Raw genomic sequence first — 16,589 nt, forward strand, 5'->3', positions numbered from 1 at the left:
TTCAAAGTTTAAGATTACTTTCCATGAGTTAAAAATATATTTTCCTAGCTTAACTAGCTCAATCTAAAGAAAATAATTAAATGTAGAAAAAAAGATGTACATAACTTATATTTGCATATAATGTTGGCTAATGTGATATTTATTGGTTTTATAATCTTAATCAGCTAAAACTTAGGTAAACATATACCTATAATTATGAGCTTGTTATTCTTGGGAATTAAAAAGTTCTTAGAAAATGGACAATATAAAATTTATTAATAATCTCATGTAATTTTTTTAGCTTTAAGTCACATGACTTTCTCAGCCATATAGAACACTAAATAGTAATTATTATGGGTGAGTGATATGAGCCTACATAAGACTTGAGATTTTCCCACAGATTTGTACAGGTCTATTTACATATTTATTTAATTAAAGCTACAATAAGATGGCTTTTAAACACCATTCCTTTGCGGTGGGGGGAGCATACTCTTTACATAACATTTTATAGAATTCAGCTATTTTAATTTAAATATTTTTCATTTTGAAATGTTCTTGAATTATGATTTAAAGATCATTGCTCAGTTTGAACCACCAGCAATAATATACAAAATAGCTGTGAAAACTGAACGTGAATAGCAGGGCCTCCACGGAAGTACATGCTGAACACGCCGCATGTTGAGATGAAACAGCGCGGAATGTGAGGCTAGTGTCTGCATTTGGCACAGAGTTCAGTTACTTTTTGATATGTTTAAATGCAGTTTTGAATTTCATCCAGACAATCTGTTATGTGAAAGCAAGTATGTGGCTGCTTTATCATTTCAAATTTGTGCAATTTCACACATAAATCACAGAGCCTTAAATAGTTTAGAACAACATGAAGCAATTCATAATGAACACATTTCACTTATCATTGGCTGTACTTTGAGGAACAATGTTCTGATTGGTACTACAAAAAAAGCTGGAGAAAAATATTCTATAAATAGGTGTTATTGATCCAATATATATATATATATATATATATATATATATATATATATATATATGCTATTTAAGAAATAAGATCAAAACTATAGAATGCCCTAAGTAGAACATACATGCATACTCTTAATAATTTGGTTCCATATTCATTTTCAATCACTTGAAGTTTATTTTTAAACATAGTATCTCTGATTTCTTGTTCTTTTTGTTGATGTTTTACAACCTTTCTTTTGTATATATAGGAATATCTAGATGTTCTGGGAAGACCCATGGTTTTAGCAGGAGACAAAGCGAAGCAAGTCCAGTGGACAAATGTGTATTTGGATGCGCTGGTAAGAGTTTGGCTTCTCATCTGGAAGCTGTCACAGCAAGAGCACGGAGCTGACCTTTCCCTTCTCCTCTTCTCCGAATCCTTTCTAAAATTCACTCCTTTGCAAATTTCTCAGCTAGGTCTTGGAAAGTGTTTAGAAAATCCTAGATTTGCATTAGTGTAAAATCGTACATGTAAAGGCATAAGTTATTCTTGATCCACCGAAAGATAAGTTTTCTAACTTAGAGTGCTGAATATATGGAAATCTCAGTAACTTTTTGATAATGTGAGAAAACGACGCTGAATGTCATGTGAGCAGTGACCAAGGGCTCCATATTCTGAACAAACACTTTGAAACACATATTTTTAATGTGGATATCAATTGTTAACTCTATGTTAACACATTCCACCACTGTAACCAGACTTATTCAAACTGGAAAGTACATTTACTTAGAGCTACAGAACTCAAACCAGCATGGACATAATCCCATCTTCACATAGAATCTCTGGCTTTAAGTTCTGACTTAGACATTCTTATGGATGTATCACACCTAGGTGACCAAATCTGCTGTGAGAAAACACATGCATATCAGGTTCTCCATAGTGCAACTTGTGGCATCTTACCACAAGTATCCAATCATGTTTTAAGCAGTAATTTCCAACTGGGAGTTATTTTTCCTTCATATTGGGACATGTATAAAGACATTTTTGTCAAGCACAGAGCAGTGCAGAGTGCTTTCACTGGCATATAACAGAGAGCACCCTAGATTGGTGTTAAACACCCCAAATACATCAATGGGCCCTGATAACAGAGAGCACCCTAGATCGGTGTTAAACATCCCAAATACATCAACTGACCCCATTTACCACATAGCACAAAATTATCCGGTCTAACTTGTCAATATGGGAAAAGCTGAGAAATCCTGTTTTAGTTTATTTTTACTTTATGATACAGTTATTAAAACTTAATACCTAAGATTGTTTCATATTCCAAATCTGAACATAAGAACTTTTTAGACATTTACCAAAGATTTACCATTTACTGGAGAGTCTAAATGCAAAGCTAAAAGTAAATGCTGATTCAGTAATGCCCTTTTTCCTACTTGGAGCCCAGTTAAATGCCTTTTGCTGTTTCTCTGAGTGCAATGATGAACCCGAAGGGCAAATTACAACCCTTTAGAATGACTTATCACTTGGTACTCACAAAATAAACACATACAGGAAGTTAGAGGAAAAGTAGGGACTATTAACAGCAGTCTCGCATGCTAAGAGCGATAAAGGGAAGCTTGCTTACCTCAAGCCCCAGAAAATGACTGTCGAGTGCTCCCTCTTGACGTTACTTATTTACTTAAGGTCACATGGTCATCTTTAGCCATGACCAAGATGTTTCAGTTGTTCAAATCCATCACAGGATTGCACATGATAGGAGTCAATAGTTAGGCCCTGCTGAATTTCCTATGACCAGAAGTTCATTAACCAGAGTGTCTGCATTGCTGGCAAGGTTCTCACTGATAACACAAATAACATTGGGAGGAAATGCTGATTGTAAATGTTCTACTTTACAAGCTGAAACAAGATTTTTTTTAAAAAAAGCTTTCTACATAAGTTAGATGGTCAGAGGACACAGGGAGCATTCTTTTTTACTGACTTGAAAATAAATGTTCCATCACTTAGAATCACTGCATGCATGGGGTTCAGATTGCACGTCAGTCAAATCATCAGTTTATTTAGGAAGGGAACATACAGTATTTCAAGAACAAATTTGATAACTACTGTGACATGAAGAATTGCAAGAGCTTTGGCACTTTAAAAGAAAGATGTTTGCAGGAGGGAGTGGTTAAAAAATGGAGACATTTTAGCTGAGTGTAAGGACAAGCTGTGTTTCTGTAATTCATGGAAAGGGTAAAACCACATAAAGCCATACATTAGCAAATTTAGGAGCACTGGGTTCACTGATGAAATAATCCCAACACTGGCTCACATTTAGAGAGTGCAATGTCATGGAGAGATTGTTTCCTTTGGAAGATGAAGTGAAGCTCTTTATAGATAAAAGCAGATAGGAAGACTTGCTATGTTTAAGATAAGTATCCCATTCCAGGAGGCAAGACCCTTATTTTTTCATTCTAGTCTGTGGAAAGTGTGCACAGTGCCTGTAACAAAGAATATACTTGGAGTCTAGTTGTTTAAGATAACATTCATTAGGAGGCTATAAAAATAAAATCTAAACATCACAGTACTCACCTAGAATATTCTACAATGCACCATCAATAGCATGTTTCTTCTGTGTACCGTAACATTCAGCTAGACATTTGTGATACAGCATGACACTTTTGATTTAGGGTTTAAGAATTGTGAATAAAGCTACAGAAAAATAGCTTTTAGTAAATCTGAAGTACTGTTTAAATGGCAGTCATTATCATTGTAGAAGAAATGTAGATATGAGCTGAGTTACTGGAATGTTACAGTTACATTTATGTACATTGGCCCTATTTTATTCACAATTCTTATTCAGTGTTGCAAAACTGCTTAATAAGTATTTATAATTTCCAAAAATTTTTTCATTTTTTTTTTAAATTCCCTTTACAGAGAATCAAAATTAGTTGTTAACATTTGTGACTCTTTACAAGATGAGTACAAAGTGAAGTTTCCAATTTCAGTGGCTGATTCAGTAGGACAAGGTTCAAAATGTTGCTTTCATTGGCCTTTTCTCTCCGTCTATTTTTAGGAGCTGGGACTTGTCATTACTGGAACTCTGCCTGTCTTCAATGTCACTGGCCAATCTGAAAATAAGACAAACTTGAAGGTTAAAAGTTAATTGATAAAATTAATAACAATAAGTGATAAACTATGACGTTGAAGCTCCATGTGGATAAGATAATTCTATAAGGAGATACATAAAATGTAATTGTCTTGTAAGGATAGAGGTCACTGGCAACAGCTGTCCACTTGATAACCACCTGGGAAAAGGGAAGTTAAGGTCAGATCCTTGTGGCCCTAGAGTAGGAACTCAGCTTCACTTGGTCTAACTGGGACCTGATGAGAAAGTCAGGAAATCAGACTGTAAGAAATGACATGATAAATGCACAATAGTATCATGAGCTTACTTTTTAAAATGTGCTTGAGACATTCATGTGATTTAGGGAAAAGAGAAAAACCAAAACCATGGTTCTCTTTGAGTCAGGTGCAGAAACATATGTTTATTGAATCCTTGCTTTCAAATTCCCAAGTAATAGCTTTTTTTTAATCATAATCTATGAATCTAATCAGTTTCTTGCTCTATTTTTTTATAATACAATGAAAAATTAGTTTCATTAAAATATTCAATTTCTATAATTTTGGTAATATCAATACAGGAAGCAATCTATTTGAGAGTTGTAATTGATTATTAAAGGTAATTCATGTACATATTATGTTTATTATTTATTAAATACTTTTGACTTTAAACAGAATTGCATAGTTAAGAATGAATGCAAGACTATAGAAATTATTTTTAAAGCTAAAGGCTTATAATGCAGGTGCTATTGGGGGATTAAAAGAACATTAACTTCTGGTTGGTAATTTGTTGAGGGTTGTTGCACTTGAACACTGTTGTTTAAGTTTTACAAATTTCACTGAAGTGCCTCATCTTAGCAAGGGAGTTCTACAAAGCACTGGGTCTCACTTTTAAGGGCCATTGACAAATTAAATACTTCTGAGGTCTAAATATTGCAATTCATAACAGTGTAATCCTCCCTGTCTTTCCTTGTCATGTTTTAAAATTCTTAGTATGGCCTATCCATCAGATTGTTTCTCATTTACTGGTTTTATTCAGTGTAGGATTGGTTCATAGCAACAGACTGTAATTATTGACCCAACTATTTTCTTGAATAAAATTTTCATACCTTTTAGGATTGAGGTTTAGTCATTAATATTTCATCTAAGTTAAATAATTGGGATGATAAAGTTGTGGAAAACAGTAAGCTGAGAGTGCTTGTAAATTGACACCAATAGTACAGTGTGTGTGCTGTGTTTGCACTAATGTGGAAATCATTCATTATCATAATAAAAGGGTACATTTTGTAGGAATAGTTTCTGGTATAAAATGCACTAACTTCACCATCTTCTTTTAGAACCAGTTGATTCTTGGTGTGATGGGTGTTGATGTGTCTCTGGAAGATATAAAGAGATTGACACCACGATTTACAGTAAGATGCAATTTGTTCTTTGACTACACTTCCTATTTCCAAACTATGTACCAGTACAGTTAGTCCATAAAGCATTTGAGCATTAGATACATGGGGTCAATCTAGCAAAAGAGTTTAAGATTAAAAAGCTTTTTTAAAATATGAAGACACTAGGTTCTGTTCCTTCTGTACTCCAAGACTCATAATGAGTAACTATTAAAATGTTTAATGTAGATTCTAGTTGGGACTTAGGAATCTCTAAGCTATTTTACTGTTTTCCAGCTGTGCCCCAATGGCTACTATTTTGCAATCGATCCTAATGGTTATGTCTTATTGCATCCAAATCTTCAGCCAAAGGTATGTATATAATTTGTTTATAATTACTAGTGTTTGGTATAATTACTGACTAGTGTTTGGTATAATGGGATTGTACCTTGGAAATCTCTTTGTAACATTACAGGTAGCAGAACAGTGTCCCATGCCTGCCTTAAGACAGGGCAAGGCCACTGATGACAACCTATGAAAATCTGAAAGCATTCTTCATTTTCTCTTACCAAGTTATCTTAACTACTACTCTCCTTTCAGACAGCCATTACCACCTTTTGAATCTCGTTTTCATGTACCTCACTTGCAACTTTAAGGCTCAAAGAGGGCATTGCTCCAGAGAATATATGATAAGTAGAAAGGGCCAGTATAGTAATGGAGGTCTGGAACTGTCAATGTTAACCTTATTCTTTTATCAGCAATCCATCTATGTATTTGAAAGTAAGTTCTAGCTCCAGTGATCATTATTATTTAACAAGGTGAACTAATGATACATGCGAATGTTAGAATTTAACCAGGTCAATGTCACATGATTTCTTCCTGGCACTATAGTATTATTACAAAATATTTCAGTATAATTTTGTAATTTATAGACAGCTCTGCAGGGATGGTCCAAAATATCAGTAAATGAGTCACAAATCTTTTGGGCAATTTTCTCTATGGAATAGTCATTTTTTTTTTTCAAAATATGTTGCTCCATGACCAACCACATTTTAACAAATAATGAATTAGCTACACTGCTTTTTCCTCCAGAGGTTTTTATTTCTTACATTAAAAGAACCAGGTTAGTTTATTAGATTTGCTATTTTGATAAATTCTGATAAATGCTAATTATATAGAAAATTGTATATAATTGATATCTTAGAAATCAATATTCAAAATAAATCTGGTGCTATGGTTGAGTTCTTCTTTAATTAATAGATACCACTGACTTCATTCTTTTAGATAACAAAGGGTCAAATTTGAAATGGTCATGATTTCATAATACCCTATTATGTTTATTACAGTCTATTCAGACTGCTATGGTAACTTTAAAAAAATGCAAAGACTGGTATGCTTCTAAACGATGAAACTTACTTTGCACCTTTTTTATTGAGGTAAGGAGTGCAGGACTAAGGCATGAGTGGATCAGTGTATGTTCCTCCTTGGCAGACAGCTTTTCCCTGTAATCGCAATGGCAGAAGGGCCAAGGGGCAAAGGGGTCTCTTTGGTTTCCCTTATGGAAGTACTAATCCCATTGTAAGCTATTGCCTCCATAACCTAGCTGCCTCTTAAAGGCCCGACCTTCATCTACTACAGTAGAATCATGCTACAGTAGAATCTCCAGGGGCCATTTTCAATTTCTTATTTTATGTATTTGTATCATGTACATTTCAACAATTTTTATTTTTTAATCTTTTTTTATTTCAGCCAAGAAAATTTATCTAGGACAAACTATCTCTCCCACTCTTCAATTTTTATATTCTTAAGGAAAATCCAGGACAAAAATGAACAGTTTCTTTAAAACACTGACTTTACTCCCATTAATAGTTTTGGGTTTTGTTGCTGTCTTGTTTTGTTTTGTTGTCATGGACTCTATGAAGCAAATATTTGGAGCTGTGAATACATCATTTGTTCTGTTTCTTGTCAAGGAAATGGCTGCCTAAAATTGACTGCAGGATAGAATTCTTATAATGTTGATATGTAGGATAATGAACTACTGTTTCTCTGTTGCTTCAGTCTATTGGTGTAGGCATACCAACAATTAACTTAAGAAAAAGGAGACCCAACGTTCAGGTAACTGTGAATGAGGTAGACAGCCGTGCTTTCAAATTGGCTAAATCAGGTTGAGATCAAGCTTCTATTCTCAAAGCTTCTAAGAGCAGGAGTCTTTCCTGACACCAGGCTTCCAGAGCATGAGGCAAAAATGAGCTTCTCTTCTCAGTGAGCTGGGGCAAAGTATGCTAATTATGGTAAAGAGTGTGCACTGGCTGAAAGATGCAAAGGAAATTGATCTAATAATAACATTAATCAGAATAATCAGAATGAAATGGCTCCTGAAGAGATTTGTTATTAAATTGGTGAAATTAATATCATATCCATGTTTTCCTAACCATTTGCTTGTGAAATTGATGTCTAAGTGCAAATAAAGCCATGATTCCTATGTTGTGATTTCCATAAATAAGACTTTTTAGCCAAATTGTTTTGTTTTGTCTTTTTAATGTCTAAAAGTGGAATTTTGGGTGCTGGAGAGACAGCACAATAGTTAAGAGTACTAGCTGCTGTTTCAGGTGACGGGGGTCACGGCCATCCATAATTCCAGCTCTGGTTTCTGTGGGCAATGTGCTCACATAGTCCTCAGACACACATTGATTACAGATACATGTAGGCAGAAGGCATTCAGCATAAGAGGATATTTCTATAACTTATTCAGATCCACAATGTTAGAAAAATATTTAACATCATTGTAGATTTCTGTGTAAGCCTATTATTTCCTTTAAAACACGTGGTAGTGTTTATCTGGAGAGCCAGCATGGTGTTAAGTGATCTTTAAGTATGGACAGTGGGACTGAGTTATTATCTGGTCCTGTTGTAGCCAACACATTCTCTTTGAGCAGTACTCCATTGTTTTCATCTGTCAAGCAGTGAGTTGTACCAATTTTCATCTGCACTCCACTTGGGAAATTAAACATATGTATTGATGCCATGCCCCCTGAATCCTCATTGTAGGCTTCCCACCTGTCAGGAGTGTAGTGATTTGGAGTGACCCCCTTGAATCCTCATTGTGGCTTCCCACCTGTCAGGAGTGTAGTGATTTGGAGTGACCCCCTTGAATCCTCATTGTGGCTTCCCACCTGTCAGGAGTGTAGTGATTTGGAGTGGAGCTTTCGTTCTCCCAGAGCTAGAACTCTGCTGCAACCTGAGTCTTGTTTTGCAGCATCTTGAAGTCTTAGGACAGTTTTTGGTCCCTGCAGAAGTTTCAGTGATGTATATGCCTTTCTCAACTAGGAAAGTGTTTTGTTTTTCTGTTTGCATGTTACTTTTGTAATACCTTAAATTATAATTTTTGCTATCGGGTGCATTTTGGTGAATTTTATTTTTACCACAATACGAAATGTTGCATGTAAATATTAAATAATTTAAAATAAGCAACCTTGATAATGATTTTTTTTTTATTGTATGCAAACCCTAAATGGCAAACTAGCAGCCACATAAGACTTCCTAATTAGGGGAATGTTTTTTAAATCTGAGGCATTGTACCAATACTTACTTATTATTGTTACAAATTTAAATTTTGTTAGCATCACATACTGCCCTTAATAACTATGCTAGCTGAAATTCATGCTGATGAGATATTCTAGATACTTAATTTTTCTTTGTGTGGGATTTCAGAAACCATGAGACTAAATAGATGTCTTCAGCCCATGTTGCTGTTTTCTTGTTAGAAGACTTTTTTTTTTTCAATTTTCTAGTTCTTATAAAAGTGATGGATCTTTCTAAAATAATGTTTTGCTCGGTTGCCATTTACAAATACAAGTGATGCATTGACAATTTCTTTTATGATTTCATTTTCTTCTCTGTCTTTATATGTTGGATTGGGACATGATCTGCATATTGCCAATTCCTCCTGATAATGGCTCCTCCCTGCATGCTGTTTGGGGCTGGTCATGCTATGCGTTATCCATTGCATGTAAGAGACATATTCCTACTTCTGATCTCATTTTATCATTTGATTGTCTTGAGTTTGTTTTGCATTGGTTTCCATCTTAATTTGAATGTTTATGCAGTAGTATTTGTGGAACATTTGTTGTGTCTTTTTGTTAGAAAAGTTGCAAGTTTCATGGGGTAAGGAAAATTCTCAATATTGACTTTTATTTCCATGTTGCATCTACATTTCAAAGGAATGTTTGTTCCCAGAACAAAAGCTGTTCATACAATAGTGTATTGTGTTGGAAAACCCAATACTTTCTTTCAGTATTATAGAAACTCTGATTGTACAGAGTTCTAAAGAAGTGAATATTTTCTCAAGTAGAAAAGGAAAGGTTGGGTACAGGGCCTCGGGTGGAGTGTGTGCTGAGCCAACATGGGGTCCTGGACTCAGTCCTCTGCTCCCTCACCCCTACAAAAGACACAGGGAGAGTGTTTTAAAAATTGCCACTTGAAGAGTTCTCATTTATCAAACATCATGAAGAGCTGAAATTCTGATTTTTTAAAATATGAATATTCCCTGAAATAAGGGATTTTTCATGTTTATAAAATAAATATAATCTGTGTGTCGTATATCATGTCATTCTTCATCTAAACAAGGTGGCAAGCTCTTGGTAAAATTTCTGTGACACTTGCAAGTAACCAAACATAAACTGCATTGATTAGTAGTATCTAATTTTGGCCATATTTGAATGATACTTTTTAATAAATTTTTAATAGATATCTTCTGAAGTTTTTAATTATTTTGAAATCTTTCAAGTAGAATCTTTCATTCTACTAAGTGTTAGAACTCTAATATGATATGCTATATGATGTAGCAAGGATTATAAGGAAACGAGTATTTGTCTGTCCACTTGTCAATAGTCTCATTTAATGTTTGAGAAATTTAGATCACACCAAATGAAGTGAATTTAGCAGGCTAATAGCATCAACTGGGATATAAGTAAATACTGTCGTGTTCCCCAGTGAGCTCCCTTGCACACCACAAGAACAAGCAGTGGATGTTAGCATGGGAAAGAGTGTTTAGGAACTCACAGGTTCTGTGTCTAGCCCCTTGCTGCCTTCAGTTGATAACTGATGACGATTGTCTGTTGCACTTAAAACTCAATGACTAGCTCTGAGAGAGGTAAGTAACATAGAATTCATTCATACTGAATGCTCTTCAAGCTCTCTGTGCACAGCCATGTCCTCTAATGTCCTATGTCCTTAATTATTGTCTTCTGTGTAGAACCCCAAATCTCAGGAGCCAGTCACACTGGATTTCCTCGATGCAGAGTTAGAGAATGATATTAAAGTGGAGGTGAGTGTGAGTGTGTGTTGTAGGACAAAGCCGTGCAGACGCATGGCCTGAGCGTACGTTCCCCATCCCACAAACAATTTTTGAGCAATGGTTTATGTCTGGCTGTCTCCTAGCTCACACTGATGTGTTCTTTCTCATTAAAGTTCCTAGGCTGTCTTCTTCCAGTAACTCATCCTGGTAAAGAATGGATATTTCAGGCTCAGTGTGGCCTTATATGTTTTCTGTTGCCTTGCTCACTCCAAAGGGAGAGTGATTTTAAATGTGCAGAAATTACAATAATTTTAATAGAATTTGTAGAGACAGACCTGCTATGTGGTTGAAAGAGAAGTTGGAAGGGTTCCAGCCACCCAACTAAGTGAAGAGCATGTGAGGAAAGCAGCTGCCATGTTTGTCTGAAGACACTTGGCATGTTTCTGTTTTACTTCAGTGACAAGGCTACATGCCACTTCTTCTGCCAGGGTGTTTCATAATAGTAACGATAGTCATTTAATCAAAAAACAGAAATGATTGAGTTGATCATTACTCTCGAGTGTGGCATGGCGAGAGCTGGAACATTTTAGGTGATTTCTTCAAAGCATTTGGTATCCCAACGTTAGAGTGATGATAAAATTGAGGTCTGGTTTCAGTCTCACGGAGTCACCATTTAGTCTCTCAGAACCTCTTCCCTCAGTGTAGTGACTGAGTGACATGCTATATGAAGGAAAGCTAAGAAAAAGGCCTGGTACACAGTAAAGTAGGGTTGATTTTTTTTTTAGTTGCTTCTTACTTTTCAACTTCAAACTGAATATACTTGAAGTAAGTTCGATTCTTCCTATAGCTTGCAGATTTATTTGTCTGGTCTCACCGAGTTGGTCCACTCACTAATAGTTATTAAAGCCCAAATGCAACATGCTAGAAATGTATAAAGTGAGAATCAAGTAGAAAGAAATTCTGAGACTTCCCAGTAGTCTGGAGCATTTGTCCTGTAAGTTTGGCCTGACTTTACTTTTAAGGAGTTAGGAAGCTGTAAGAGGGCTGCACTGTGATATGAGAAATCCTAACAGGTCCTTATGATTCCCCATCTATTATTATGTTCTTCAGAACAGCTACATGTGACAATTAAAAAGTAAACTACAAGGGGTAAGCCAGATGTGGCGGTTTGTAATCCCAGTACTCTGGAGACAAAGGCCTAAGAACTCTTCAAGTTTGAGTTTAGTCTGGTCTATGAAGTGAATCCCAGGGTTGCAGAGTGAGACCTGGTCTGGAAAACTAACAGACAGCAATAGCAAACTATCAAGGACAATCTTAAATCCTTCTAGCCAAGAATTGGTTATTTAGGTGAGGTAAGAATCTGAAACAGTTCACACTACATGTTAGCTCTGTGAATATACATACATTTTTACTTCATAGTATCTGCTTCCCACTGAAATGCCAGAAGCTTAAAGGAAATTGTGACTCCATTACTGTCATGCTTCAAAATTTACAGATTAATGAAAAACTCAATAAGCATGTTTTGTTATTGCACAGTAAAATGGTTACAATGTGGCAGCATAAAAATCCCAAATAATCTCATCTAATAGTGCAACCGCTTTGCCATGCTCGTTCAGCTTCCTTGAAACAAGGGCAAACCTTGAAATGAATGGCTTCATAATCTTCAGAAGATCAGTTTGTTTCCTGGAATAAAGTAATTGCTTTGTTTTCTCTTAGATTCGAAATAAAATGATAGATGGAGAAAGTGGAGAAAAAACGTTCAGAACTCTGGTCAAATCTCAAGATGAGGTAAGAATGAAAGAAAGCTTGTCCTTGAGTGCAAGCATGCAGGAAGAATAGCAATGCTGAAGGCCTGGCCCCTACCACATCTCTTCAGGAACAGGGATATCTCTACTGGCCAGGCTTTTTTCTTACATAGAAAGCTATGTGCTCTCTCCAGAGACACGGCTCAGCAATGTAAGAGTGCTTGCTGTTTAGTACTGAGACCTACGGTTCAGATCCCACGACTATGTTGGCAGGCTCTGTGGTGCCTGTCACCCCAGTTCCAAGAGCTCTGGTGCCCTCCCCCGAACTCTGCAGGCACCTGCACACACATGCATATACACTCACACAGAAACACATGCACACACACTTAAAGAAATAAATAAAAACTTGTGAAAACTAAAATCTTAAAATTTCACTTTGTGTCTACATGGTTTTTTACAAGAAATAGATCTCTTTGGGCCAGGGATGTGGTAATATTTGATTTAAGGTAATATTACATGTTATATTGTACTATTTGTGGACACAGATGTTCTAGATTGTATTTTGTGTGTTTTATCCATTTTCACTACTTAAAGCCTCTATACCTGTGGTTCTCTACCTTCCTAATGCTGAAACCCTTTAATACATGTGGTGACACCCAACCATAAAATTATTTCATTGCTGCTTCATACCTGAAATTTTGCTACTATTATGAACTGTAATGTAAATACCTTATATGCAGGATATCTGATTAGTGACCCTGAGGGGGTCGCAACTCACAGGTTGAGAACCACTGCTCGTTACCCTTTGTAATTTTCCTACATTTAAATCTGAAAACAAGTCGTAGGATAACACAGCTACCCTCATTATCCGCTGATATATATAATAAGTTAATATTGCTTCAGGTCTGAGTGTAAGAGTTTTTGGTATGTGGGGACACTCTTCTATCCATTATAAGTCATTTGTGGAATAAAAACAGACATTTGCATATTTGAATGTTCAAAATGACATAGGATTAGGATGTTTGTGCCTGTAATTTAACTGCACTTTCACATACAACTTGTATTCTTTACTCAAAAGCCTGTTATGTTTTAGGAGCATAATTTTCTCCCTAATTTCTTGGCAGCTCTTCCCATAACAGGGACATATTATCTAAATATTTTTAATAGCACACATCATTTCTTGTTTTGATGTAATTATGAGTGGCTATTACCAGAACAGAAAAGGAGGTATTAAATTTTTCATTTTTATTGAAATATCAGCTCCAGTTGCTTCTCTTTAGCCATGGTCTTGACTCTTTGCTCCCTAAAGCAAGGATGTGAAGTATTTAACAGTTCTGGCACCTCCTCCTGTTGTTCCGGGAACTCTGACCTTCGCATTCTTTATGCGGCTTACCACTCATTTTCACATTGCTAATTGCCTTCTTCCAAGTCACTGTCCATTCAGTCTTCAAGCAGTGTTCACCTCCCTCATATCTGGATCTACCACCTTTTGTCTTTCATTACAAAACAAACAGGTTTCTGAGGAGTATAATAAAATATAATATAACACAATAAGATCAAACAAAAACAGATTTTAAGATGACATCATTAAGAACATTAGATCTGTTTTCACTTTATGTGACGTTTGGCAGGAATGTTTAAGTTATGATAATAACTTTTAAATGAAAATGTTTTAATTTAGTTTTCCTCAGAGTATCAGAAGTCCTCAGACAGAAGTCAGGAAATGGAGAAGCCCATTATTTCTTGTAAGAAATCATTTGGCTTTTCTTTGCACCATTTTTCACACCTGTGAGATGGAGAAATTGAATATTAACACCTATCAACACTGGGTGGCAGGTCATTTTTTTTTTCCAAGCATGTGAACTATTTTTCTACAGAGCATCTCCTCACATGGGCTTGACTGAATATTTTTCACACCACCTGCTTCAAATTGATTTGTAGAGATTTTTCATAGTCATCTCTATCAGGAATACAGTTGTGCTTTAATAAGGCAAATATTCAGAGTAAGTAAGAAATTAAAAGCTACGTGTGTGCAATTAATATACTTAGTAGAAGAAAGAATGAGTCTGCATTTACTATTGTTCTCGACACAGGAGATATTGTACCTCCATGAACTATTTAATTTTTCCCTTTGCCTAGCAAATATAGGGTTTTTTCCCTAACCTTCAATGATGGAGTAATTATCTACTTATAACAACATGATAGTTCCATTAAAAAGATCTGTAAGATGATAATTGCACTTCTAGATGTAGAAATGCTAATGTATAGCTGATATCTGAGCCTTATCTAATATTCTATAGTCCCACCTCATTAAATTTTGCATTAATTAGCAGGTTGGTGGTGGTGTACACCTTTAATCCCAACACTTGGGAAGTGAGTTCAAGGCCAGCCTGATCTACAAAACAAGTTCCAGGACAGCTAGGACTGTTGCACAGAGAAACCCTGTCTCAAAATAAATTTTTTTTTAATTTGTTTTAATTAAATATTTCAGAGTTTTGAAGAAAGTTACCAAATGCTAAGGTTTTATGCCTATAAATCCCTAACCTGTATCATTTGAATACTTGGTTCTGTTCCAAGCTTTCATTTGACAAGCATGCACATCAAAATTTTTAAAATGTATAATAGAAATATATTTGACTATGAAAAAGGATGTTGAATGACCATAGAATTTCCAGGTGGACATTATGTTTTTACTCTTTCTATAAATGCATATGGATGGGGGGGATTGTAATGACCATGCTTAACTTTCTTTCTAGAGATATATTGACAAAGGAAATCGAACATACACATGGACACCTGTCAATGGCACAGATTACAGGTACTTAACTCTATTAATGTCTTGTGTAAAGGACTGTTCAATTCAATGGACTTTTTTCTTAAAAAGTAGCCAGTTTTCAATCAACTAGTATGAAATATTAATTTCAGTGAGCTATTTTTAATGGAAGTTTCAATACAAAACTTACTCCCTCTAGCACAAAAATGAATTAGAGTCTGATTTTCAGAATGCAAAAGGTGGAAAGTAGCTAGCAACATAATATTTAGAATGATAACTTTATTAATGGCAATAGTAATAAAGATTGATGTATTCCCATAATAATTGATAGTTCTGACTCCTGTTGATTTTCTCTTTTGTTTCCATTTAGTCTGGTTTTTTTTTTTTTTCATTAATGTTGTGGCTTAGTTTAAAAACTATAGTGTGCTTTTTTTCATCATTATGTGTGATATAAAATAACTTTAGCCCAACTGAACAGTTCCGTGATGTCTGGATCCCTCCCGTTTTCTGTACATTGGAACCTAGAAAGCCCAACACTCAATAATCTGTTGGATGATCCCTCCTTTCTTCAAATTCAGCGACAACTATTCTGCTTCGCCTCTCCCTCCTTCCCCCTCATTTTCTTTGGTTTTTCAAGACAGGGTTTCTCTCTGTAGCCCCAACTGTCCTGGAACTCACTTTATAGGTCAAGTTGGCCTCAAACATAGAGATCTGCCTGACTCTGCCTCCTGATTGCTGGGATTTACTGTGCACACTACCACACCCAGCTTATTCTGCTCTCTTGCCTTAAATCTTCTGAGCTTTCTACTTTCTCTTTGGTCTGTGTCCCACATCCTTGGAGTAGTAAAATGTTTCTTCTTGCTACTCACTATCTCTTCTTCTTGGAAATTCCAACTTTTGAATTTCATATCATCAAAACACACCTACCATCCAGTTTTCCTTCACTTTAATAGTTTCTCCTCATTCCTCCAAAACAGACTTATTTTCACTCTCCTACATTGACAGAGATCCACATTCTGTGGCCATTATTTAAGACATATCTATATGGATAAAGTGCTAAAATACATCTTAAAATGCACTAAAAACAAGAGGTCAATGGTTTGTCATTATATTACACAGACTTAGAGTTAGTCTGTCAAGTTGTTTTCTGAAAGCTTAGCCTCAGTTTCTATACATATTATTTTTGTTCATGAACTAATAAAGAGCCATTGGCAAACAGGCAAGGTCCATAGCCCACACTTACGTAGTATTAAGAGAGATGACTCACCATTTCTCGATCTCCTCTTCGCTAAGGAGCTCATCACTTCCTACTTAATCACAGACTTCAAAGTCATCTTTTGCAACTTGGACATTTATC

At 35.6% G+C, this 16,589-nt stretch overlaps 1 protein-coding gene across 4 annotated transcripts in view; it reads left to right on the top strand.

The window, feature by feature from the left end:
- The window catches only part of Cacna2d1 (calcium voltage-gated channel auxiliary subunit alpha2delta 1), a 423,150-nt gene that overhangs the window by 362,360 nt on the left and 44,201 nt on the right, over positions 1 to 16,589 (top strand). For 2 of the 4 annotated variants that reach the window (XM_036180248.1, XM_036180250.1), the window contains exons 15-21: positions 1,203 to 1,292; positions 3,996 to 4,073; positions 5,380 to 5,454; positions 5,716 to 5,790; positions 10,688 to 10,744; positions 12,431 to 12,502; positions 15,216 to 15,277. In XM_036180248.1, the coding sequence (XP_036036141.1) occupies positions 1,203 to 1,292; positions 3,996 to 4,073; positions 5,380 to 5,454; positions 5,716 to 5,790; positions 10,688 to 10,744; positions 12,431 to 12,502; positions 15,216 to 15,277 (509 nt within the window). Of the gene's footprint in view, positions 1 to 1,202; positions 1,293 to 3,995; positions 4,074 to 5,379; positions 5,455 to 5,715; positions 5,791 to 10,672; positions 10,745 to 12,430; positions 12,503 to 15,215; positions 15,278 to 16,589 lie in introns of all 4 variants that reach the window. The other 2 variants (XM_036180247.1, XM_036180249.1) reach the window with 1 other exon arrangement.

Source organism: Onychomys torridus, chromosome 3, assembly GCF_903995425.1.
Source record: "Onychomys torridus chromosome 3, mOncTor1.1, whole genome shotgun sequence".
Lineage (NCBI taxonomy): Eukaryota > Metazoa > Chordata > Mammalia > Rodentia > Cricetidae > Onychomys > Onychomys torridus.